The sequence below is a fragment of the Pseudochaenichthys georgianus genome, chromosome 17, assembly GCF_902827115.2.
Source record: "Pseudochaenichthys georgianus chromosome 17, fPseGeo1.2, whole genome shotgun sequence".
Classification (NCBI taxonomy): domain Eukaryota; kingdom Metazoa; phylum Chordata; class Actinopteri; order Perciformes; family Channichthyidae; genus Pseudochaenichthys; species Pseudochaenichthys georgianus.
In genome coordinates this window covers 7,677,288-7,704,097 of record NC_047519.1, presented here as the reverse complement: position 1 = coordinate 7,704,097, position 26,810 = coordinate 7,677,288, and the positions used below count along the sequence as shown (strand labels likewise).

Here is a 26,810-nt window from a genome sequence, read left to right as displayed (position 1 = left end):
CTTGTTAACACGCTGCTGTAACAAAAACATTCACAATTTGGGATCAATAAAGTGCATCTAATCGAATGCATGCTGAATCAGCAGGAGTGGTGCGTCATTGTCAGACAAAGATGCATTCAAGTAAAATGGGAAATGCCCCCGCTAATACTCATGCTGATGGTCGTTGTGAGAGGATGGTCCATTAGGCCAGAGTGGATCTTTGAGTGGATTGGACATCAGGAGAGGACCAAAGCTGCAGAACATTCCTAACGGTACACGAGTGATGAAGTCAAAACTGACAATTCAATAACCATTAATTCTTTTATTTGTTTTGTATTATCTGAGCCAAAAGGGTGTTTGAACCCTGAAAATATTCCAAATAATTGTTACTGTATTGTTCAGGTTATTATAAAATTGGGTTTTATTTTATTGTGGATAAATTATTTGTATTACATTTTTGGAGCATTGTTGCTTTTTTCTGGATTACATTATTGGGGCATCATATTATTCCGTTTTTTTATAAAAGTTAAAAAAGTAGTTTGGCCCGCAGCTTTTAAAGAGCTGGAACACGGTTTAGAAGTGTATATAATGATGTGGGGAAAAGGTGAAATAGTTAACAAAGTAGGAGCGACTCACGGGTTGTAATAGCTCTAAACCTGTCCTATGTTGCCCTCTAGTGGCCAAAGGTGCACTAACCATTATTCTTTTGTCTTTTCCCTTTCCTGTAATGTGGTATTTAGGTTTTTGCCTGAAACGCCTCCATTGGACTCCTTTGTTTACTTCAAAGGACAACACAATCGCGCTTCAGGTATGGAAACATGTCACCTGAAAATGAGCTGAATATAGGGCCCCTTTCAATAATAACGTATTCATATCGTGTCATTTATAATATTTGGATTGTTCTTCCACGGCTTTTCATTTCATCCATATTTTTTTGCACTTTATAAATAACTGTAATGAATCCATCACATCAGTACATCCTTATCTGTACTTTTCGTTTTGTTCAAATGACAAAGCAGTCATTCACAGATACTGTATGATTCTGGTATAAGAGGGGAAGTAAATGATCATCTTCCTGTTGCCACACCGCAGCACACGTGCACTTCGTCTTCCTCCATTTTTCTCTCTAAATCAGAAAGTTAGACATAAATATGCCTGAGGTAACAGCGTATGTGCCTGAGGGAAAGAAGGGTCTTTATGATTCATTCATGCTGTATTATTCTGAGGCTTCTCAGGAAGTGAAATTGATTCATTGAAATGTCAATTGAATCAACTGCATTCGCTGGAATCAGGCAGGGAAGGGCGTATTTTGAAGTCATTTTTTACGGAAATGTAACTTGTTTTAATTGTAACCCCAGGGCACCCCAACTACTGGAATCCTTCCCGAAACAATGAATCTTTAGTTCTGACATCTTAAAGATTAAATGCAATTTTATCATAATGTTAAAACTCATATCTTAAAATAAATCTCCGAGTGTTGTTCACCTCCTCTTGCAAAGCTGTGCCTCTGAAGAGGGAACCATATTGAGTGTTTGTTGTTGTACAATTGTTTTTGCTTATTTGTTTTGTTTTTTGCATTGGTGAATCAGGATATCTTTTTTATCAGGGCACAACAAGATTACAAAGTGCTTTATAATATAACACTGTCATAACGTTTTTTTTAATTATGCAAAATTAGGAAAAGGAGCTTCATATAAGAACAAGTAGAATACAAATAATCATACTTTCACTTCCATTCAACCATGACATGTAAAGATTGCTGAACAATGAACAATGTAACTGAAAGAGGCATGAAGCAACATTGTCTCGACTCAAAATGAACACTTAGAGTCATGAAACAACTACAAAGACACTCAGAACAACTACCAAACGACACAAACCCACGAGAAAGAGACACAAAAGCAGATCAAAAACAGGGGCCTATTATTGGTGTTTAAGCAGTAGATTCTAAGGTGACCAGAGGAGGGCGCACCCTTCTGCAGAATCCCTGCACCGTGTGGGTTGGAACCTATGGTTGGAACTGGCCCCGTGATTACATTGATAACAGACAGCAAAAAGAAAACCTACACATTAGATCATGTTGTGTGCATGCTCGTGGGATACGGTGGTTATCATTCTCTTTACCTCTTCCTCACAGAGAAGCACACGGTGTGAGTTAACATATTAACAGGGGTGGGTCTGTGTTGGAATGTGATGCGTTCACTGTGTGGAGGCATGCTGGGACAGGAGCCGCTGTTGGAGGTATTCCTGTCAGGAGCCGCTCCCCGGCCTCCTTTACTCCTGTTGTTTGGAGTATTCCGTCTTCCCTGAGGCAACATATTTCTGCAGCATGTTGGACTATGCAAATGGTTCAAAAAAAGTTTTACAGATTCACCTTTTATTTTTCATGTTTTAAACCTAAAAATGCTTCTTCTAAAAGGTTTTTGAAGACATTTTGAATATGGAGCTTTGAATAGATATTTAAATCCTGTTTACATTCAATCTACATTTGGTGTTAATGGAACATTATAAATATGTTTCCCCCTTCCTTGATGCCGTACTGTTGATTCTTGGCTCTTTCATTGGGGGGATGTGCTGAAATGCATATGGTAGTGGGGAGTGGATGGGGGACTTTTTTTTCCTTCCTCCCCCATACCGACACACTCTCACTCCCTAAGCGTCCAGGAGCGACGTTTGGTCAGTGTCCATGGCGTCCAATTGTGACGCTCCTAGGCTCCTTCAGCGTCATAAAGGGACGCTTAGGGAGTGAGAGTGTGTTGCCCATACACACATGCACACGCACGCACGCACACGCACGCACGCACACTTTCCATGGGATCTTATTACTGTATGTGTTCTTGTTGCATGTTTATGTCTGAAACATGAACCATTATCATCATCAACTCTAATCAAACATATTATCTGTATCTCAAAACTTTATAAATCCCCAAACATAAACTCCTGTTTGGGATATTTGCTAAAGATTCCAACGCTCATTTGTTCAGGAGATTACTGATGATTCTTAAATGAGTCTATATTTTTGTAATCTGTTCTAAATATATAGCTTGGATTGAAGTGGTTGGGTAAAACACGTAGGATTAGTTGGATTATTCAACATTACCAAGGCAAGGCAAGGCAAGTTTATTTATATAGCACCCTTCAACACAAGGCAATTCAAAGTGCTTTACAAAAAATGAAAGACATTAAGAATATGGCATTTAAAAACAGTTATTAAAAAGCAAAGATAATAAAATAAACATTAAAAGAAAGAATACATGAATCAAAGTTACAGTGCAGTTTAAGATATGAATATATCAATTAAAAGCAGCGACAAAAAGAAAAGTCTTTACTCTGGATTTAAAAGTAGTCAGAGTTGCAGCGGACCTGCAGGTTTCTGGGAGTTGGTTCCAGATATTTGGAGCATAATAACTGAACGCTGCTTCTCCATGTTTAGTTCTGACTCTGGGGACAGAAAGCTGACCAGTCCCTGAAGACCTGAGAGATCTGGATGGTTCATAGTTTAGCAGGAGGTCAGAAATGTATTTTGGGCCTAAACCATTCAGTGCTTTATAAACCAGCAGCAGTATTTTGAAATCTATTCTTTGACACACAGGAAGCCAGTGTAAAGACTTCAGAACAGGAGTGATGTGATCCACTTTCTTAGTGTCAGTGAGGACTCGAGCAGCGGCGTTCTGAATCAGCTGCAGCTTAACCAAGATTAACACACTGTTGGATTTGTGCTTAAATAGGATTAAAACATTAGCTTTCGGTTAAGCTTCAAAACAAAAAACATACCTGAATAATATACAAACATAAAAATGGTATGTTTGTATGAAAGTAATGAGGACTTTATTTGACACAATAAGGAGAATAATGGCAAGATTCCAAACAAAACAAAACACATGAGTAAAACTGTCACACCCTCAGCAGATGTACACTAGTTAAAAGTTGTTGTCATCTTAAATAATAATGATCATTGTTAGTTCAAATGCCAAAAGTCTCTGGACAGCCAAAAACATTGAGTGTATTTCCCCAAAAATATTTAAAAAAACACCTAATACAAAACCTGCAAAACATAAAACTATATTAAAACAAATGTAAATAACATAAAGGCAATGCCCAGCGTTGTTCCTTGAGTGGAAGCTGGGTGGAGGGATGGTTCTATACGTAGTCCCGCGCCGGCTGACCTGAGGAGCTGGACGCTGGGTAGTTTGGAGCTTTCCCAGAGCCCCCCCCAGAGCAGTTACAGCAGAGGAAGCCCCCTCCTATCATGGTGAGGCAGGCAGCTCCCCATCCAACATACAGTGCACTCCCAAACTCATACCTGTGGAAAACATAACATAATATAGTCACATAACACATTGATACTTATGTGGAAAAGACAGAGAAGATTTGTATTGTTTTTTATTGGAACCAGCATACAATACAAGTCTGAATCACACATCAGTAGCGTAGTCCTTGTAACATGTTTTTTACTGAATCATGGCACAGTTAATGCATATACTTAAAATACATTTAGTTTTACTTAGGGCATTTTAAATCTTCCATATATTTCTGCTGGGAAGTTTTGATGTCATTCACATTAAGATTTGAATCATTGTAGTTTTACCTGACCATGTCTGAAGCAAACCACACAGAATATGATACGTGTCTTAAATGCGACCTGCTGATGAGCAACAAAGTTCAAACATCTTACATTGAATCAATATTCCAACATTTGTGGTGATCTGCCTGATATTATTGCTGAGAGTCAGATAGTTAGAGGCTTACCTCTTTCAAGTCTCTACATGTAGGCCTACATATATTATAAAGCTACTGCCTGCAGCTAGTTAGCTTAGCTTATTTTAGCATAAAGACTGGGAACAACAAGCTTGGCTCTGTCCAACAATAGTATTGCAAAACATGGGGTTACATGGGGTTATGTGCAGGCAGGCTGCAGTGACTTCTTGGCACGTCAGGATAATGACGTCAGGATAGCCTGTTTCCTGTCTATGCTATGCTAAGCTAAGCTAACCGGCTGTTGGCTGTTGCTTAAAATGTAATGTGTATTTTTCAATATATCCAGGGGAAAAAAGTTACTGTACTTTGAGTCAACTACTGACTCAGGTGCTTGTCAATAATTAGATTGTTTCAATTGAATGCCAGGCCACTTCAAATTTATTTTACACTACAGTTCAGAGCTAGTATATATTCCACTGCATTCATTAAACCAAGGCCGTAACCATGGAGTCAACATTGGGGGGGACCAAACATTTTATTTTTATTTTTTTATATCAGTTAATTAGGCTATATCAGTGGCGGTTCTACGGGGTGGCACGGGGTGGCAGCTGCCACCTCAGAAAAATGACTTGCCACCATACAGGCCAACCCTCCCGATTTTCGCGGGAAACTCCCGATTTCATTGCCCTCTCCCGGTTTCCTCCCGGGGTCATATTTCTCCCGCATTTCTCCCGATTTCTGACAAAATCAGATTTACTCACGACTGTTTGCACTCAGACTTTAATACAGCTACACCATTGTTTGGTTTCTGTGGTAGCGCGTCTCTTTAGTAGCGCGCAACTGAAAGTCTGAGAGGGTGAGCCGATAGTCACAGAAAACAGAACAAGAATCGACAACTATACTATACCCTCTGCTCACTCCTTTCCTGAAAAATACAGGTCCAGCCTGCTCCATCAAGGATGGTGCTACAGGCTGCAAGACAGTGCACTTACAACTACAATAAGCATGTGTAGATGTTAATGTAATACAGCTCCGGCGATCCACTGGTTTTACTAATTGTGTTTGTTTGTCGGTTTCATAAATTGTCTGTGCTAATATTGAATTGGTAGAATAAAATAAAAATAATAATACAAATGTATCCAAAATAGTAAGTAGGCTCGCGCTCAGCATATTATTTTACTGTTCACACATTGAGCACAGACTGACAATACCTTTGTATTTTTACTAGGTACCAAGTCAAATGTTGACAGTTGATAACATGGACTGCCGGGAGAACAACAGCATGATAAAAGACAGATAGTTTGGTGTTATCTGTGTCATTACAAACAGCCACAGTGATAATTAGTGTGGATTCCAAACTAAAGGGCTAGTGAATGCGACCTCACCTGGAATTAGTGGGAGTGAATGGGTTGTAGAACTCCTGGGCTATTCTGTGTCCATACCAGGACACTCCCACCAGTGCAAGCAGACCTGAAACCCATGAGCAGAAAAACATTTGATATCGTTCCAGGTTCAAACATGCACGACTGTATTATGTTTCATGAACTCAAAAGGATCCAGATAACGTCAAATGTTTTGCATTAGAGTGGTCAAAGTACAACATACAACATTGTGGGGTAACCTCTTAGTGCAGAACATCTCACCACCTGATAGATAATGTTGCCGCAGTGTGTGTCTTTTCATTGCATGTGTGTGTTTGAAGTGAATGGACTCTCACCAGCGATAATGAAGAGGACCCCTCCAGCTAGAGCCACTTTGTCTTTCTGCTCCGGTCGTTCTGCCATGCAGGTGGTGCACCTCATGCCCACGACGTCCACCAAGATAGAAAAGAGGCTGAAGATGATGGAGGCCATCATCAGCCCTCGGGTGCCCAGCACAATCCCTGCAAACACACGGGATCAATTTATTTCATTCAATGCCGCAGCTTTCATGAGTTTTCATTGGCTTTGACCGTTTACCTTTTTTGTAGAAGGGTTAAGGCCACATTTTTACGGAATTCTGACTTTTAACTCAGAAATTAGCTCAATACTTGAATTCGTTTTTTAAATAAATGTTGTACTTAATTTGACTTTCATTTTCTAAAAGTTTTAAAGTCACAAGTTGAAGCCTCTCTGAAGAACCAGCACCTTACCGTGGTAGAGAGGTTTGTGTGCCCTGATGAACCTGGGGGCTGTGTTGTCTGGAACCTTGTGTTCCTGGTAGGGTCTCCCATGGCAAATTGGTCTCAGGCAAGGGGCCAGACTAAGATTGGTTCAAAAGACCTCATGAAAGACGACACAAGAAGTGAGGATACCCGGCCCGGAGGAAGCCCGGGGTCCCTTTCTCGAGCCAGGCCCAGAAGGAAGACTCGTCGGCGAGCGTCTGGTGGCCGGGCTTGCCACGGAGCCCGGCCGGGCCCAGCCCGAAAAGGCAACGTGGGCAACACCTCCGCTTCTCCGTCCCGCGGGCCCACCACCTACGGGAAACAGCGATGGGGTCGGGTGCGCTGCCAGAAGGGTGGCAGTGAAAGCGGAGGGTCTCGACGGACCAGACCCGGGCGACAGAAGCTGGCTTTGGGGACGTGGAACGTCACCTCTCTGGGGGGAAGGAGCCGGAGCTTGTGCGGGAGGTGGAGCGGTACCAGTTGGATCTGGTTGGGCTCACCTCTACGCACAGCGTCGGCTCTGGAACCTTACTTCTGGATAGGGGTTGGATTCTATTCTTCTCTGGAGTTGCTCAAGGTGTGAGGCGCCGGGCGGGTGTGGGGATACTCACAAGTCCCCGGTTAGGTGCTTCGTTGTTGGAGTTTACCCCAGTGGACGAGAGGGTCGCCTCCCTACGCCTGCGGGTTATGGGGGGGAAAACTCTAACTGTTGTGTGTGCTTATCAGAGATGTTCACAAGTCTTTTTTTGCAAGTCCAAGTCAAGTCTCAAGTCTTTGGTCACGAGTCCAAGTCAAGTCTCAAGTCTTTGTGGGGTGAGACTTGATCAAGTCTCAAGTCTTTGGTCACGAGTCCAAGTCAAGTCTCAAGTCTCTAAAAAAATAAAAGTCTCATGTCTCTTCTGGTTGTAATAAGCCTTCTATTGTCTGCTGCTATCCAGTCTGTTAAGAATACTGCACAGCTATATCTAAGAAATTCAAAGCACTTACTGTGTTATTATACACTGGGTCTCTAATGACATATTTTAAGTCTACTATTAATAAACATATTCCTCTATCCTCTCACTCAAAGCCAGTGTCATGGTAACCTGATAAACCTGTAACATTAACGTTACGTGGTCAACAATAAACCTGTAACCTGCCTATAAATCCACAGATGTATTTATGTATGTAACTATGTATTTTTGTATATACGTTTAACGCAGCGGAACGTAATGATTAACGTTACCGACCTTTTTTATGTCATGTCAAGAGTTGGATGTCAACGCCACTCAACGCAAACAAGTGTGACAAGCAAACATTCACTCATCTTTTCAAATATTCAGTTACAAAGCTAGTAGCAAGCTAAGTTAACATTACATAGCTGATGCTGAGCTAAACATGTTTGCTAACCGTCCATGTGCGTTAATGTGACTGACCTCTCCGGGTGAGTTTTCAAGTGCCTGATGAAATCCGACGTTGTTGCGCCAGCATCCTTGATTTTGATATTGCAGACTTTGCAGTGTGCGCTCCTTTTGTTGGTGCCGCCGGCGTTTTGTTCGAAGTTTTTGTAGTTGAACCTGTGCTGCCGGTCGCTATTGTGTTACTACGAGGTAGTAACAGAGGCGCGCACGTCTGCGTAATGAGCCCGGAGTAACTGGATGGCCTACCTGCCTGTCAGCCTTCCATCTGGACACAAACTGATCTCGTGCCCTCATTGGTCATGTGCGCGTTCGTGTGTGTTGGAGGAGGCGGGCTCTATAAGGAAGTAGCAGCCTCTAGCAGATTATCTCCGGTTGTGTATTTTCAAATTCTAGCGATCTCGAGCCGGTTTCTCTCAAATGTACCTACCCCACCTTTAATACGCCAAAAATAGAAAACACAATGATTGTTCACGAGTCCCAACACACGAGTCCAAGTCGAGTCTGAAGTCTTTTGGTCACGAGTCCAAGTCAAGTCTCTATGTGCGCGACTTAAGTGCAACTCGAGTCCGAGTCGCAGACTCGAGTCCGAGTCGCAGACTCGAGTCCCCATCTCTGGTGCTTATGCACCCAACAGCAGTTCAGAGTATACGGCCTTCTTGGAGACCCTGGAAAGAGTCCTGTATGGGGCTCCTGAAGGGGACTCTTTAATCTTGCTGGGAGACTTCAACGCACATGTGGGCAATGATGGAGACACTTGGAGGGGCGTGATTGGGAGGAACAGCCCCCCTGATCTGAACCGGAGTGGTGGTTTGTTACTGGACTTCTGTGCTAGTCATGGATTGGCCATAACAAACACCATGTTCGAACATAAGGATGCTCATAAGTGTACGTGGTACCAGAGCACCCTAGGCAGAAGGTACATGATCAATTTCGTTATCGTATCATCGGACCTGAGGCCGTATGTTTTGGACACTCGGGTAAAGAGAGGGGCGGAGTTGTCAACTGATCACCATCTGGTGGTGAGTTGGGTCGAGTGGCGGGGGAAGCCTCTGGATAGACCTGGTAAGCCCAAACGTGTAGTTCGGGTGAACTGGGAACGTCTGGAGGAGGCCCAAGTTCAGGAGGCCTTCAACTCGCACCTCCGGCGGAGCTTTTCGGGCATTCCTGTGGAGGTTGGGGACATTGAACCAGAGTGGTCGGTGTTCAAAGCCTCTATTGCCGAAGCCGCGGCGGGGAGCTGTGGTCTCAAGGTCCTAGGTGCCTCAAGGGGCGGTAACCCTCGAACCTCCTGGTGGACACCGGTGGTCAGGGAAACTGTCCGACTGAAGAAGGAGGCCTTCAGGGATTTGTTATCCCGGGGGACTCCCGAGGCAGTTGCAAGGCACCGACAGGCCCGAAGGGCAGCAGCCTCATCCGTGGCCGAGGCAAAGCAGCGGGTGTGGGAGAAGTTTGGAGAAGACATGGAGAAGGACTTTCGGGCGGCACCAAAGTTGTTCTGGAAAACTGTCCGACACCTCAGGAGGGGGAAGCAGGGAACCATCCAAGCTGTGTACAGTAAGGATGGGACGTTGTTGACCTCAACTGATGGAGTGTTAGGGCGTTGGAAGGAACACTTTGAGGAACTCCTGAACCCGACAACTCCGCCCTCTATGTTAGAGGCAGAGCTGGAGTATGACGGGGGATCAACACCAATCTCCCGGGGGGAGGTCACTGAGGTCGTCAAACAACTCCACAGTGGCAAAGCCCCGGGGGTGGATGAGATCCGCCCGGAGATGCTGAAGGCTCTGGGTGTTGAGGGACTGTCATGGTTGACACGTCTCATCAATGTTGTGTGGAAGTCAGAAACAGTACCAAAGGAGTGGCAGACCGGGGTGGTGGTTCCCCTTTTTAAAAAGGGGGATCAGAGGGTGTGTGCCAATTACAGAGGCATCACACTACTCAGCCTCCCCGGGAAAGTTTACTCGAAAGGAGGGTCAGGCCGATTGTCGAACCTCAGATTGAGGAGGAACAATGCGGATTCCGTCCTGGTCGTGGAACGACGGATCAGCTTTTTACTCTCGCAAGGATCCTGGAGGGGGCCTGGGAGTACGCTTATCCGGTCTACATGTGTTTTGTAGACTTGGAGAAGGCATATGACCGAGTTCCCAGGGAGTTACTGTGGGAGGTGCTGCAGGAGTATGGGGTGAGGGGGTCTCTACTCAGGGCCATCCAATCTCTGTACTCCCAAAGCGAGAGCTGTGTCCGGGTCCTCGGCAGTAAGTCGGACCCATTTCCGGTGAGGGTTGGCCTCCGCCAGGGCTGCGCTTTGTCACCAATCCTGTTTGTAATATACATGGATCGGATTTCGAGGCGTAGTCGTGGGGGAGGGGGTCTGCAGTTCGGTGGACTAAGGATTGCACCACTGCTTTTTGCAGATGATGTGGTTCTGATGGCTTCATCGGTCTGCGACCTTCAGCACTCACTGGATCGGTTCGCAACCGAGTGTGAAGCGGCTGGGATGAGGATCAGCACCTCCAAATCTGAGGCCATGGTTCTCAGCAGGAAACCGATGGACTGTCCACTCCAAGTAGGGAATGAGTCCTTACCCCAAGTGAAGGAGTTCAAGTATCTCGGGGTCTTGTATTCGAGTGCGGGAACAATGGAGCGTGAGAGGGGCCGGAAAATCGGAGCAGCAGGAGCGGTACTGCAGTCGCTTTACCGCACCGTTGTGACGAAAAGGGAGCTGAGCCAGAAGGCAAAGCTCTCTGTCTACCAGGCCATTTTCATTCCTACCCTCATCTATGGTCATGAAGGATGGGTCATGACCGAAAGAACGAGATCGCGGATACAAGCGGCCGAGATGGGTTTTCTCCGCAGGGTGGCTGGTGTCTCCCTTAGGGATAAGGTGAGAAGTTCGGTCATCAGGGAGGGACTCGGAGTTGAGCCGCTCCTCCTTCGCGTCGAAAGGAGCCAGTTGAGGTGGTTCGGGCACCTAGTTAGGATGCCACCTGGGCGCCTCCCTAGGGAGGTGTTCCAGGCACGTCCAGCTGGGAAGAGACCAAGGGGTAGACCTAGGACCAGGTGGAGGGGTTATATCTCTTGGCTGGCCTGGGAGCGCCTTGGGATCCCCCAGTCAGAGCTGGTTGATGTCGCCAGGGAAAAGAAAGTATGGGGCTCTCTGCTGGAACTGCTACCCCCGCGACCCGACCACGGATAAGCGGGAGAAGATGGATGGAAGTTGAAGTAATTATTTCGTTGAAGTCAGACTCCATTTATCCATTTTTACTTTAATTTTCATGACTTCACTAGATTTCAGAGGCGCATTCACTACATTTAATTTAGCACTCACTTCTTTCAAGTTCTTTTGTTCAAATAAAAACATGATTTGCAGTACTGTATTACAAATCTGCACAGCATTTAACGTATCTACACTCACTCCACATTGACAAACTACAATATTAAAATGCTCTTACATGTATAAGCACAGGGTAATATCTATAATAATATAATAAGATCCACTCTGCAAAACTTTACTTTTGAAGTGCATTTATTTGTTTATAATCCTGTACTTATACATCATTACATATATTATATAACTTGTAAAGCACTGAGCCTGTTTTCCAGGTCTCAGGCTAGAAAATGACATTCCCAGAACAAATGACTAAAAGGGGTAAATGAATCATCTTTTTTCTCAAAGCAATGATAAACCTGTGAGTTGGATGTAGAAAAGTCAGAATCAATATAGATATATTTTTATTTTAAAGTAAATTCAGATTGAACATAGTAAAAAAAAAAAAAGTATAGTGTCCGTCCAAAAGAAAAACATGACTTGAATGATGGGATAGTAGACTAAAAGCTTTAGGAATCCAAACTATAACATATAATAAGTACCCTGTATCAAGATTGAGGCAAAACAAAACAAAAACCACTTCTGGGGTCATTTGGGTGGATTTTCCATATCTCTGGCCCCCCTCGTTCAATTTTGATTGTTGACATCTCTTTTTAACCGTCTGAGCCAATAGAATCAAGGGGAAGTTCCTAAATCCACTTACACGTTACCAAATAAGGAGTGAGAGTGATGCATAACCAGAATATCCAAAACAGGAAGCTGTCATAGCAGCTAATATGAAAACTCAGTTTTTGACATAAAAATGGAATGATGGATTATCAGTCATCATTTCAAAGTGACACAGACACATTGGATTAACCTATGGATTAACCTTCAGCCGCGTTTTTCTCGTTTTGATGGCATTGAACACAACTTTTGATCAGAACAACAGCTAAGGTAAGAATATCTCTGTGTTTGCTATAAGCTATGTTGTGTGTTGTCTGGGTTTGCTTCCCCTGTCGCGAGTTCTGATCGATCAGTGATGATACTAATACCTCTAGAATCTGTGGAATCTCAGCTTGCTAGCTAATATCTTGTTTTTCCAGATCCAATAAGTAATAAAGTATTTATACCTAGAGTTCTGTGCTAAGTGCGTTAGCATTTTATCGCTCAGTGCTCATTTAGACGCATCTTTTGAGACTTGTGCTTTGTAAAAATGGTTCATATCATCGGTTAGCTGAGTTTCTTCCCGTTAAGTGAGTATGACACATTCATAGGTTTTTAAATGTTAAGAAGCCCTGAGACACAGACGCGGGCGGGGGCTCTCGGGCTTAACAGGTTAAGTAACATTTTGAAATCAGGACTTTTACTTGTAATGGAGTATTTAAAGACCATAGTATTTTTTACTTTTATTTAAATAAAGGATCTAAGTACTTCTTGCAATATGTGTATCAAGTGTGTATCAGCCTTTTATCATATACAAACCAAAAATACTTTTTCACAAAAAACGTTTTTCAAACCAAAAACCATCCAGAGCATATTTTCCTTTTGTATAGATTTCTAAGGAAAGGAGGTTTGGTTTTGATCTGCCCACAGCTGGTATTTGACGAACATGTCTCTGCACGCAGGCAGCCTTACTGGGAGAGGACATAACTTTCTGAAACACGCAGGAGGCTTTGAATCAACACAGATTTATACATAATCCTGTTTTAAAAGCGAGACATTTCATAAATTCATCATTTCAAATCACCATTATGAAAGAAAAATCTATTTCGTTTGAGAAATGCACAATTGTTTTATCCAATTACCAATAGTCCTTCCACACCTACATTTCTTTAGAAGAAGAAGTAGATATTGGCCTGGATTAACGATAATTGGTGTATGCTCACTATGCTATTCTGCGAAAATAAATACAGTTATTTTTGTATCACAAGGACTTTAGAGTCTGATGATAGCATAGTAAAAACATGATTTGTGCAGAACATTACCTGGCAGTTGGAGAAGGGAATTGTACACTTTGCACTGCACCTGCCCGGTGCTCTGTGACACACAGCTCTTCCACAGCCCTTCATACATGGCCTGAGCTGTGATGATGTTGTCTCCCGCATACGATGAAGCTTTCCACTCCACCATGATTGTGGAAGCTATCGAGCCGATGAAGCCCAGGAAGGCCAGCGTGAAGCCCAGAAGCTGTATCCCTGCATTGGCCATCGTTTGATGTCAGAAAATGTGAAGAAGTGGAATAAGTTCCAAGAGATTGAAAAGATCCCAATGCTTTCTTGATGTAGTTCCTGTCCTGGGTGCATGGGCTGGTGGAAGTGATCTCAAACAGTGGTGTCTACTTTTGCATCCTCAGGGAACACTACTGAGGAGAGGGAGGATCTAGGAATGCATCACCTGAGGCCAGGAGGAGCGGGTGGACACCTGGTGGAGGTGAGGCTCTTTGCAACACTCAAACTGCTCCCAAACCTTAAATCTCCAGGGAAAATGCACAGCACTTAAAAACCGTGTTACTCCTTTTTATTCAAATTAACTCCTCGGGACATACCATCTTGTTTTCAAGGGCGTCCTCAATGACAATAACTAAATACAATATTAAACAATTGGTAAAAAACTAAAATACCAGCCCACTGTACCACTGTTCTGAAATAAAAATGTATATGTGCAATATACACTTTATTTTTTACAAATGTTTACAATTTATTTGAAGTTAGCTTATGATACTACTTTTTTACAATGTATGTATACTACTTTTTTATCATCATTAATGTGTGCTTGCCTCTATTTAATATTGTCTACTCTTTTTTCTTTTTCTTTTCATCTGTTGTAACGCTGTAAATCTCCACACCGGCAAACAACTAAAAGATTTCTGAATTTGATATATTCAGAAACAGAAAACAAAAATAACAACAAAATAATAAGTACAAATTCAATAAATAATTACATAAATAAATATCTAATAATTAGACTTCGAATAATGAGAATCATATTCCAATCTGAAAAAGATTATAGAAACTTTCGGTGAATTTAGTAATAAAGTAAAAATACATTACTCTAAATGTGTAATTATGGATGTGAACAATTTATCCTTTGATAACAAGGCATTTTCAAACTATGGAAGGATGATGAGGTAGCCTCTATTATTAAATACTATTAATAACAAGTTCGGGCACCTAGTAAGGATGCCACCTGGGCGCCTCCCTAGGGAGGTGTTCCAGGCACGTCCAGCTGGGAAGAGACCTAGGACCAGGTGGAGGGATTATATCTCTTCGCTGGCCTGGGAGCGCCTTGGGATCCCCCAGTCAGAGCTGGTTGAAGTGGCCAGGGAAAAGAAAGTTGGGGCTCTCTGCTGGAACTGCTACCCCCGCGACCCGACCACGGATAAGCGGGAGAAGATGGATGGATGAATTGATTAATAACAAGAAATAGACATTTATGCCAGTTTCAAGCGGCACATAATAATGTTTGTTGTCCACATCTGACGTAAAATGTGCCGGACTTCTTATTGCGGATAGATATGACTGCACATAGCCCCTTCGTCCTCCTGACACATGGTGTGTTCTCATTAGCAGCGGTCTGTTAGCCAACATTAACAACACACTCTCACTCCCTAAGCGTCCAGGAGCGACGTTTGGTCAGTGTCCGTGGCGTGCAGTTGTGACGCTCCTAGGCTCCTTCAGCGTCATAAAGGGACGCAAATAGCTTTCAACTGATTGCAATGTATTCCCATCTGCGTCGGGATTTGACGCTCATGGAAGCACGGCATTCGTTTGTGTCGGCTGCCCTTAAAGGCAATGTGAGCGTCCATTCCCATTGGATAACGGAGAATTGTACACCCGGAAGTAAGTATCCCTCTTACTGTCGATTGATTTTACAGTGATATCTGCACTACTCATCGACTAAAAAACACCAGATTATCCTTGTTAATTACACAACATTGATTGGCTTAAATTGTGTGCAATGCTTTTGTATTTTTCCCCTTCGATTCGGAGAAACAAATATTTGTTCTGAGTAAAGGATGGCAGAAGACACTACACTACCCAGAATCCCCAGCTATCGTTTGGACTACACCATGTGCTCTGTTTGACAAACCCCGTGATAGTCCTCAAACTCTGTGATTGGAGAGTGTGCTCCGAGGGTTAAGCCGATTCTCGAACAGCACTTGAAATGGGATGGAACCACGGCAGACTGTCCAAAACTGGATTTGAACGGGTCCACCGCGTCCCCCCCTCCCCCACCCCGTCCCCAGAACTACACATGCTGGCTATTGTGTTTCGCAACATGTTCTCTATGGCACGTCTCTACTGGGAGTTGTAGTTTTAAAAGACGTTTTCGTATTTCCCATAATAAGAAGTTGCCAGTATTAAACTGTGTGTGTTTAGGGGACAGGAAACACTCACATTTAAAACATATAATTAATAAATGGGTGAAAATTGCTTGTGCCCATTATGGGCAGTATTAATATATATATACACACATGCCAGCTAAGGTCAGAAGAGCTTTATTTAACAGCTGGTCTTATGTTTGTGACCCCTGTGATAACATTACATTACATTAATTGATAAGCCTGAAACATGCACTTGTCAAGGTTCAGAGGCACATTTTGCAAATATGGCAGTAGCCATCGCTCAGCTTAAGATAAGATATACTTTATTGATTCCAAGTTGGAACATTTGCGTTACATCAGCATGTGTAACAGTTAAATATATAAGTGCTTCAACATAGTTAACATTGCTGGAGGTATGCACAAATATTGATAGATGTTTTGTAATGCACTATTGAGGAACCTGCGACCCAAGTTTTTCATTCAATGCAGAACTACACCACAGTTGTGTATGATATGTCAATAAACCTTAGAAAATCTTGAAAGGGATGTGCAAAATAGTCATTATATACAGTCTTTAATTAACTATTAGTAGAGAATAACGAGTAATGAATATACTTTATATGGATCGTATTAATATCTAATAATAAAAATAATGAAATGCAATAACATGCTTTAACCACTAGGTGTCCCTTTATATCAGCTGTGCACCTTTATGGTGTAAATACAGCCTATCTACCAATTGGATCAAAGTGAGCCGAATTAGTGTTGATACTGCAAGGAGACGTATTGTGTGAAAAGAAATGTAAGATGTTGTTTAATGGCTGATATATTTATGATCCACGTCACGTTTTCAGTTCCTCATGTTTGTCTAGAAGTCTTCTCATCAGGGCTCTATAAATACAGAACTACGGCAGATATGTAATGCAGCCGAACCGTGTATTACAATGCCGGTATGTGATGACTTTCAAAGAGAAAAGCAAGCACACTCGGAATAAAGTATTATTATTATTTTTAAAAATGTTTTCGGTCTGTTTCCGGTATTTGTTAATGACGATGTGCTGTGAGATGTGAGACTGGAATTGCACAGGGGAAAATAACGTATCTTTAGATGCGGATTTTGTTAAACTAATATGTTTGCGCTGTGGACCAACACTATACTTTGACGGGGAAGGGGGTAGCAATAAAGATAACACCATTAAACAGTTACACAACATAACAGAAATAATATCGATAGCAGCGTCCCTAGCAACCACCTTGGTAACAATGAAAACGTCGCAATTTCCTGAAGTAATCTTCGTAATAACTAGCAAACTAAAGATCATGTACATCCACTGCACACATCATCTGAAATAACAACTCATATTTCTCGCATCAAATGACATCAAAACGCATTTTAATGGCCAAACTAACTTTAAAATAGGCATTTTCCACCTAGAATAAAACGAAGTTCGGCCATGTTTTCTTTTTCTGCAGAGAGAAATGTGAAGATCACATGACATAGACGCCAGCCATCGGAATGGTGAAAAAAAACGGGGTTTGTCAAACAGAGCACATGGTGTAGTCCAAACGATAGCTGGGGATTCTGGGTAGTGTAGTGTCTTTTGCCATCCTTTACTCAGAACAAATATGTGTTTCTCCGAATCGAAGGGGAAAAATACAAAAGCATTGCACACAATTTAAACCAATCAATGTTGTGTAATTAACAAGGATAATCTGGTGTTTTTTAGTCGATGAGTAGTGCAGATAGCACTGTAAAATCAATCGACAGTAAGAGGAGTACTTACTTCCGGGTGTACAATTCTCCGTTATCCAATGGGAATGGATGCTCACATTGCCTTTAAGGGCAGCCGGCATAAACGAATGCCGTGCTTCCATGAGCGTCAAATCCCGACGCAGATGGGAATACATTGCAATCAGTTGAAAGCTATTTGCGTCCCTTTATGACGCTGAAGGAGCCTAGGAGCGTCACAACTGGACGCCACGGACACTGACCAAACGTCGCTCCTGGACGCTTAGGGAGTGAGAGTGTGTTGACATTAACAACCTCTGGAATGTTCAAATTGACCAATCAGAATCGGGGGACTAGGCCATGCAATAACATGTTTTATTTATAATTTAAAATGGTCAAGCTGTTGTAATTGTTTCTACATTTTCAATATAAAAAGACTAGTTGACAAAAACTGGAAAGAGTGATGGCAGATCATTTCCTGTGGGATCTATTTGTTTTGCTTTGGTAAATACTGACTAATCTCTGACAGACCTCTGCTGAAACTAACATAAAAAAGAAAAAAAAATCCTCTATTCAAAGCAACAAATTCAAGTTATTTCAATAGTTCCCCCTGCATTACAACACATTTTGAATTTGAGGATTATCCACTTTTTTAAATTTTTTGCTGTGAGCTAATGCAAGCATGTCAGAGCTGGCTGCTGACCAAAGGTTTTCCTCTTGCCTAATTCACCCTGCTGCTGTGTGCACTTTGTGACAGCTGGCTTGTAGATCGGCAGGGGAATTGACGGGATCCCTGTAACACAGAGGTATGTTCGATTTCATTTATTTAAACAGAAAACTCTCAGTGAAGAAAGTGCATATGTATTCTGTCCTTATTTCAAGGCATTGACTCCCTGTTAATTCATAGAAAGTTTCTCCATGTTTCCACAGTGAAAAATGGACAAAGTGTTGGGACTGCTTCTGTTCCTGGTGCTGCTTCTCTGCCACAAAAGCAACACACAGTTACAAACCTCGTGTCCGTATAACTGCCAGTGTTTCACTTCAGTCCAAATCCTGTGTGCGGAAGAACGGATGTCGTCTTTACCGAAGAACATGTCCAGGCAAGTCAAGGAGTTTATCGTGATCAGATCAACAGTATCGTACCTGTTTGCCCAAACGTTAAAGGAGAGCCCCCAACTCACCAAACTCGTCTTCCTCAGTAATGCCCTGCGCAGTATTCACTCTCAGGCTTTCGAGCATCTGAGTGAGCTGCAGGAGCTGGAGATCAGTGGAAACCCCTGGCTGGAGTATTTATATCTGGGAACTTTTTCCAAGCAGGGAAACCTGACTAAACTGATGCTCAACTTCAACATGTTCAAGACCGTGCTCCCTGGCATGTTCGACTCTCTGAAAAAGCTAGAAACTCTGCAGATGAAGGGCAACGTCATATCAAATCTGCCTGCATTCCTTCTGCTTCACCTCCACAATCTACGGGTCTTGGATCTGTCCCAGAATAAGATTCAAGACGTGAAAAGGGAAACTTTTTCTGGCCCGGCCAAACTGGAGATCCTGAAACTGAACAACAACCTCATCAGCAATCTCACATCTGACTTGTTCCACAATGTTTCACAGCTGGAAGAGCTTCACATGGAAGGGAACAACATCTCAGAACTCGCTGATGATAGCTTCTCCATGTTAACCAAGCTGAAGGTCCTGAACCTCAGAGGGAACCTTCTCACGAGCTTCAGTGGTAAATTGTTTGGATTCAACGCCCCAAATTTGAAGGAACTGAACCTTAAAGGCAACATGTTGACCACGTTGTCCTCTCTGAGCAGTTTGACGTCTCTTACTGACTTTATCGTGTCCTCAAACCAGCTCTCCGACCTTCCTGAGGACACTTTTAGAAATGTTACAGCCCTGGAGAATCTAGACCTGTCTGAAAACCAGCTCACCCTGCTACCAGAAACGGTCTTTAATGAACTTTTCAGCATCAAGGCGATCCACCTCAACAAGAACAACCTGAGCAGGGTGGACGCCAATCTGTTTGAGGACCAGTTGCTGATTCAGCAGCTCTACCTGTCCGACAACCAGCTGGAATCTCTTCCACCGGGCCTGTTGGACCCCTTTGTCATCCAGCACACGGTGAGACTGCACGGGAACCCTTGGAAATGCGACTGTCACATGTGGTATCTGCACGACTGGGTGCTGAGAAATGGCCGAGATGTGGAGATGCTCGACAGGATGCTCTGCTCGAGCCCTGGCTTCCTGAGAAGACGGGCAGTCGTGTCCATCGACAAGGACCAGTTGGTGTGTGAGGTGTCTAGAGATGCTCCAACTGATCTCAGTAGATGTAGAGTACACGCTTCTGGGGACACTGTGATTGTCAATTGCAAAGTGGACAAGTGCTCTCCACTTACAGTGAGGCTGCAGTTTCAGGAGGATGACGGGAGAATAACGGAGCATTATTTGAAAAATGTGTCAAAGTGTAGCAATGACACGGTGATTGATATTCCTGGTCTGTAGTGTTTCCTAGTTACTAGACTTTGTTCTCCATGCAAATACGTCGTCATGCATCTGAGTCGTATTATATGTTCTGACTGTCAGAGTCAATACTGTAAACAAACCTGTAACGCAACAGCTGATAACCAGCAACCATGCATGCTGCTGGACGATAAAAGAGGTGGATGAACCCTTTTCTTGGAAAGTTTAAAGTTCAACCAATTGCATTTTAAGATTACTACTGAAAGGAACTGTGTGTATAACATGTTGAATCTGCTGTAGTGATGCGTTGACCCCGTTGTTTGTGATCTTCTAATGTCAAACTGACATTAATGCAAGGCAATGCACCACAACGGCCCAAACACTTACAAAAGGAGAAACGGGCTGCATAGAAACACAGATGCCAAAACACATCCGACAGAGTTCATCTGTTTCGTAGTGTTTTGTCAGTATATTTGAAATGACTAGGTTAGCTATCTAGCTCACAGCAGATCTGTAATAATATCAGTTGACACATTGTTAAAATAAGCCGATAAAACATACATTTTAGGTACGTTTCCAGTGACAGTCGGCCATCTTTATAATCTCAGAACGTAGGGCTGCTCGATTATGGCAAAAATCATAATTTCGATTATTTGGGTCAATAATTGATATCACGATTATTAAAAACGACTATCCATTTACTTTGAAAAGATCCATATATTGAAAAAAAAATGTTGAACAGTATGTTTTTAACAGTTGATTACCCATAACTTTAAATATAATTCAACAGAAAAACCAATTACAAAAAAAAGGGAAAAAAAGAAAGAAATTAAATAAAAAAGATAATCGTTTTATTTCAATTATGTTGTTTTCATAATTGTTGCAAGCCAAAATTGTAATTGCGATTAAAATACGATTAATTGATCAGCCCTATCAGAACGTCAACAAGTTGTCCCAGCTGTGTGCACCACTTTTTTGTTTCCCCGTTTCCGTTATGTTTTGAGCTTCTTGCAACAACAACGTTTTTTAGTTGGATTGTTTTTGGATTTGCAGCGAGCTTCTCCTAATGGTATGTTTTGGGTCGTTGTAACGTTATTGCCCGTGTCGGCCACCGTATTCCGCCGTGTCAAAGTGAATTGGAAAACATGTTGACAAATGTTTGTGTTATTACGGGATCAGATATGATGCATTTTGCAATTTTCAAGAAATCTTGGAAGAACTGCTTTTGGAAAATGAAAATAAAAAAGAATATTTCCTTCTGTAAATGATGACTTTATTTAAAAAAAATCCAAAACTTTGAAAAGGCAGAAAACGTATTTTATTAGGGGAGCGATGGAGGGAGTATCAACATCATTCACTTAAGCAAATGTTTTTATACCTGAAATTGTGAAATAGTGCAGCGATACTATCAGCACAATACATCTAAAAGTAGAACTAGAATAGCTCTTTCCCTTGTTATATTACTTTATACTTTTGGATTGTTATTGATGCATTAATGAGTGGGCATCATTGTAATGCTGCAGGTGAAGCGCATTTGAGAACTCTTTTTTAATTGGGTAGTTTAAACAGGGGTGGAATGTAACAAAGTACATTTACACAAGTACCATACTTGACATCATTTTACTTTACTTCAGTATTTCCATATTATCCTTTTTTTATCAACTACTTATATGTATATATATATAAAAAGTGGTTGATACAAAGTTAAATAAATGGTACATATAAAATCACACACATGCTAATTTGATAGAATGCAGGACATCACTACTTAACAATAAGATTGTCTCCAAATGATAGACTTGAAGATTAAAAAGCTTGTACAAATGATAAAAACAGGCCTATATAATATTCTTTATAAATACTTTGAATGAGCTACTCTGCATTCTTTTACTTTTGATACTTTTAGTACATACATATGGCAGATACTTGAGTACTTTATGTTACGGAAATGGGCCATTGTGCAGAATGAGTACCTTCTGTACTTTGATTACATTTTGAAGCTTATATTTGTTGTACTTTTGAATTCAGGGTTTACTTGTTACTGAGTATTTTATGACCATAGTCTTTTTTCTTTTACTTAAGTACAGGATCTGAGTACTTCATCCACCAACGGCAATACAACATCAAAGATTAACATTTCTTTAAAATGATTGTCAATAAGTGGTTTCAATTATAGTTGTCACGACGTCATTGAAAATGAACAATATCTCCCTTTGATTTATTAAGTATTACATTGAAATTAATCTAGACTTACTCAATTTTAGTACAAATACCTCAAATACCTCAAATACCTCAAATGTGAAACTTTTTAATAAATAAGTGTAGACTTATATATCTGTCTGTTTTACTCTTAGGATACTTAAGATAGTAGAAGTGACCCATCCTATCATCCCGGGGTTCTTGGACAGCCCCGGATCACTCCGCTGCCCCTGAACACTGGGAGGATGATAAAGAGGTGTGGGGGGGGCTCCACACAACAAGGCACACAGATGGCTACACCTTGAATACAGCACTCTTCCCGGGGTTAATAAGGGTCAAAGGCCAGGGGGTCGATTGGGTCCTCGGTCCGAGTTGAATGACATCACAATTCACATGACAAACACTGGTGGCCGTCTTACTTCCAACGTTTGGAGTGAAGGCATTTAGCTGGAGGTAATCCTCTCTTGAGCAAAACTATGCTTTAAACAGACATTTAACATAAAGTGCAGGGTCGTTGGCTAACGAGCAGCCGGGCATGTGGAAGCTGTCTTTAGTGAAGGTAACAGGGTTCATATAGATCATTTAGGCTCTAAGGAGGAAATCATAGTTTCACAGTCAAAAAGATAAATAGTACCAGACAAAATATATTTTTTAATTATTTAGGAATATTTATAAGGTAATCCGTCATACGAATAGGCATTCATTGTATTGCAGCATCATTTTTAAATTGTACCTCTAAATCTCTTTTTTGAAAACCAGAACCACTCTGATGTTATGAAAACGATATATATATATATATATATATATATATATATATATATATATAATGATATGAAACGTGAAACTTTTTTTGCAATTCAATTGTTCTTAGAAATGTTTAAAATTCCAATTGCAGATCCACACATGTTCATTGTAAGTTTGAATTTAGCCTCCGTTAAGGAAAATGTACATTTAAAAAGGAATCATGATGACAATAAAGATAATAATACATTACAAAAATAAATAAATAAATATTTGTGTTCCATGGGTGTAATATGGGTCTAATAACAGGGTAATATCAGTGTCACAAGGGTAACATAATGGTGTAATTAGAGTGCATAATGGTGTAATATGGGTGTAATAACGGTGTGGTGCTATTTAGAAAATAGCCCATTTAAAGGTTATTATAATAAATTATTGTTTAAAATCTTAGCCAACATTATTGGTGATATATTTGGTGTCTTTGTGATATTTAGAGAAGAATTGAGACTAAAGTTGAGTGGGTTTAAAGGACTGGTCACTGAACATGTCCATAAGATGTACCCCCTGTTTGGTGCAGCGTAGTTTCAGAAGTTAATTAAGTTACCTTCAATTCCAAAACATCCCAGCATCCATCACTTTCAATTAACCCCTTGCAAAGTTACAGCGGCTCTGCCCCCCCCCCCTCACTCCGCTGCACGGACACCACGCTCCACACAGCGGCTCCTCAGAGGGGCGAGGACAGAACCAGAGGGGAGGAGACATTATCTGCTGAGACACACAATGTCCGAACCAACACAAAGCACTGGGGGGATTTCCCACAGAGTTTAGACGGGCCTGTGTGAAGGGGGGGGGGGGGGGGGGGTGCAAGGGCAGGGCAGCGTCCTTGGGACAAAGGGTAGAGGTCATCTCGGACTCAGTGCCCGGGGCGAGAATTCAAGAGGAGAGTTTTTGATCTGGAAATGTAAATGAATTGCACATCGGGCCGCTGTGTGTCATCAATGTTATCACCTCTAATACACTGCATTAACAGCGGAGGCATACGTCTGTCTGCAGCACCAGCTGTAAGAAACGGTCTCTTTGATAATCATGCTTATTGTTCAGCATAATTCAAATGAGCTCAGTCAATCGTGTAATGATAACCACCACCAGTCCCTATAATGAAGGCAGGTGTCTATTAGATCCTCTCTCTCAGCCAATGAGATCGTGATACACATCCTCCGTGACACGATGACCCAAACATCTCAAGGACACACAAACGCCATTTTGCACACTCAAAATGTGAGCCTTGCTTACAAACAAGGGTCACTATGTACCCCTCGGTGCACCCAGACCCCCGCATGGAGGCTAAATAGTTTTTGACCAAATTAAGAACAGCTGACCTGATGTGGGTGTTAAGTGGACGCAGAGATGTCCTCAGAATGGTAATCTTTAAGCGTACTGGTATACCGGCTTTTGTCTTCGTCGTCCGTCTTGGCAGATAACAAGAGGCTATAAGCTCCTTGTCATCACATTACAATTATTGAGAATGAATCAGGCCCCTGGCCCCTGTGGACCCTACTCTTATACATCTACACTTGTTTTGTTTCCAGCTCTCCAGATAGAGAGGTTTTTAATATGTATGCATGCAGCCCGTCATTGTATGTTGAAGAGACACGGCATAACCTCGCAGCTTGTCTCTGCAAAACAATTGGACAAATACCTCCCGCACTCCAAACACCAGCAGCCCAAGTCATTTGTGAAGAGGATTTTGTTTCAGGAAAACATGTTTCTTGAGTGAGCCGCATTCATTATGGGTTGAGTGACGAAGCAGGATTATCAACATTTTACGAATGCCGTCGGTCCCTGTTGTTACTTCATGGTTCCAGATTTTAAGAGCATTGACGTGCTTACATTTAACATTAAATAAATAACCCTCATGTAGATCTATGGGTTTTGGCCACATACTCAGCTGTTACCAAAAGGTAAGAAAAAACCAGCGAACAGATTCTCATACTCTTTCAAGCTAACAGTTGTCTACTATCGCTCAGTGGACAAATGCTTGCCTACATGTTTATAAAAGTAGATAGCATTTATAATCCCTCAACACAGACTTATTGGGAAAGTGGCGCCAAAAAACACGCAAAGCAGTAGAAAACGTCCTTTTCCACAAGTGTAACGATGTTTCGAGTCCAATACAAATGGAGGACATGTTTCACTAGGCATAGCACCAACATCATGGTCGCCTTAGCATCAGTGTCTTTTTTCATCCTTCACAATCCCTGGCTCATTTATCAGCCGTTTGGTAATGCTGTCGTCTTAAGTGTGCAAAGTTCTTCCTTAAAATGTACCTTTAGTGTTTTTAGAACACTATCTTACAATGTGTTGGGGCCTAAGTAAGTGACAGGGACAATCATTTTTAAATTGGTCGATTATTACGGGCTGCAATTCAATTCACCTTTTCAATACGTGTGAACTTAAAGTGCTTGTGTCTGGGACCAACAGGCTAATATGGAATACAAAGTGTTTGACAACATTATTGAAAAAGACACTACGGATAAATAAAACCTGTATCTTCAAATAGTCTCTTCAGAATCGGATCTACAGTTGCAAGAAAAAGTAAGTGAACCCTTTGGAATGACCTGGATTTCTGCATAAGCTGGTCATAAAATGTGTTCTGATCTTCATCTAAGTCACAACAATAGACAAACACAGTCTGCTTAAACTAATACCACACAAACAATGATATGTTTTCATGTTTTTATTGAACACACCATGTAAACATTCACAGTGCAGGGTGGAGACAGTATGTGAACCCCTCGGCTAAAGACTTCTTCAAGAGCTACTTGGAGTCAGGAGTCAGCCCACCTGGAGTCCATCAATGAGACGAGATTGGAGGTGTTGGTTGAAGCTGCCCTGCCCTATAACAAATACACACCACTTTTGAATTTTCTATTCTTAAGAAGCATTGCCAGATGTGAACCTTGATGCTCAGAAGAGCTCTCAGAAGACCTACCATTAAGAATGGTTGACTTGCATAAAGCTGGAAAGGGTTCCAGAAGTATCTCAAAGCCTTGATGGTCATCAGTCCACGGTAAGACAAGTCGTCTATACATGGAGAAAGGTCAGCACTGTTGCTACTCTCCCTAGGAGGGGCCGTCCTGTAAAGATGACTGCAAGAGCACAGCGCAGAATGCTCAATGAGGTGAAGAAGAATCCTAGACAGTCAGCGAGAGACTTAAAGAACTCTCTGGCACATGCTAACATCTCTGTTGACGAATCTACGATACGTAAAACACTGAACAAGAATGGAGTTCATGGGAGGACACCACGGAGGAAGCCACTGCTGTCCAGAGAAAACATTGCTGCACGTTTGAAGTTTGCCAAAGAGCACCTGGATGTTCCACAGCACTACTGGCAAAGTATTCTGTGGACGGATGAAACCAAAGTGGAGTTGTTTGGAAGGAACACACAACGCTATGTGTGGAGAATCCAAAGGGTTCAAGGAGAAGTCTCGTTCACTGCATCCACACCATCAAAAACTATTCAGCCATGACTTTAAATCTTTTATTAAATGGCTCGGTTAAGTACTTGATTCTGATTCATCCATTTGAACGTTCAGTGTTCTGTTCCATTTAGATAGAAGACCCTTCCTATGGATGCTATTAAGCTATTATCATGTGCAGTCATTTCAGTCCGCGGGAAGATGGCTCGTCAACTGAATGTCTATCAAAAAACACCATGGAAAACGATTTGAATATTTATTTTGTGGTGAGCACAACAAAATGTCTACTGTTGTCTTCCGGCATGGAGTCACATGACACACTAATGAACAGACTAGTAATCGTACG

At 42.0% G+C, this 26,810-nt stretch overlaps 2 protein-coding genes across 2 annotated transcripts; one reads left to right on the top strand and one right to left on the bottom strand.

Moving 5' to 3' along the window:
* The first annotated feature begins 710 nt into the window (after positions 1-710).
* Positions 711-21,308, top strand: LOC117462530 (carboxypeptidase N subunit 2). Its single transcript, XM_034104797.2, has 4 exons — positions 711-787; positions 13,884-13,960; positions 18,341-18,389; positions 18,514-21,308. Exon 4 carries the CDS (start codon positions 18,520-18,522, stop codon positions 20,083-20,085), a length of 1,566 nt encoding a protein of 521 aa, XP_033960688.1. The 5' UTR covers positions 711-787; positions 13,884-13,960; positions 18,341-18,389; positions 18,514-18,519; the 3' UTR covers positions 20,086-21,308.
* Positions 4,120-13,738, bottom strand: cldn1 (claudin 1). The gene is made up of 4 exons (XM_034105391.1): positions 13,516-13,738; positions 6,395-6,559; positions 6,063-6,147; positions 4,120-4,282 (listed from the first exon to the last, which is right to left on the bottom strand). Exons 1-4 carry the CDS (start codon positions 13,736-13,738, stop codon positions 4,120-4,122), a joined length of 636 nt encoding a protein of 211 aa, XP_033961282.1.
* Positions 21,309-26,810: the final 5,502 nt, after the last annotated feature.

What these genes read in the sequence shown, in the direction of transcription:
- cldn1 (XM_034105391.1), bottom strand. Translation starts at nt 13,738, where the DNA reads ATGGCCAATGCAGGGATACAGCTTCTGGGCTTCACGCTGGCCTTCCTG. An exon ending in TTCCCTTCTCCAACTGCCAG is followed by an intron (nt 6,560 to 13,515) that starts GTAATGTTCTGC and finishes GTGTGTTTGCAG; the next exon opens with GGATTGTGCTGGGCACCCGA. An exon ending in TTCACTCCCACTAATTCCAG is followed by an intron (nt 4,283 to 6,062) that starts GTGAGGTCGCAT and finishes TGTTTTCCACAG; the next exon opens with GTATGAGTTTGGGAGTGCAC.
- LOC117462530 (XM_034104797.2), top strand. Translation starts at nt 18,520, where the DNA reads ATGGACAAAGTGTTGGGACTGCTTCTGTTCCTGGTGCTGCTTCTCTGC.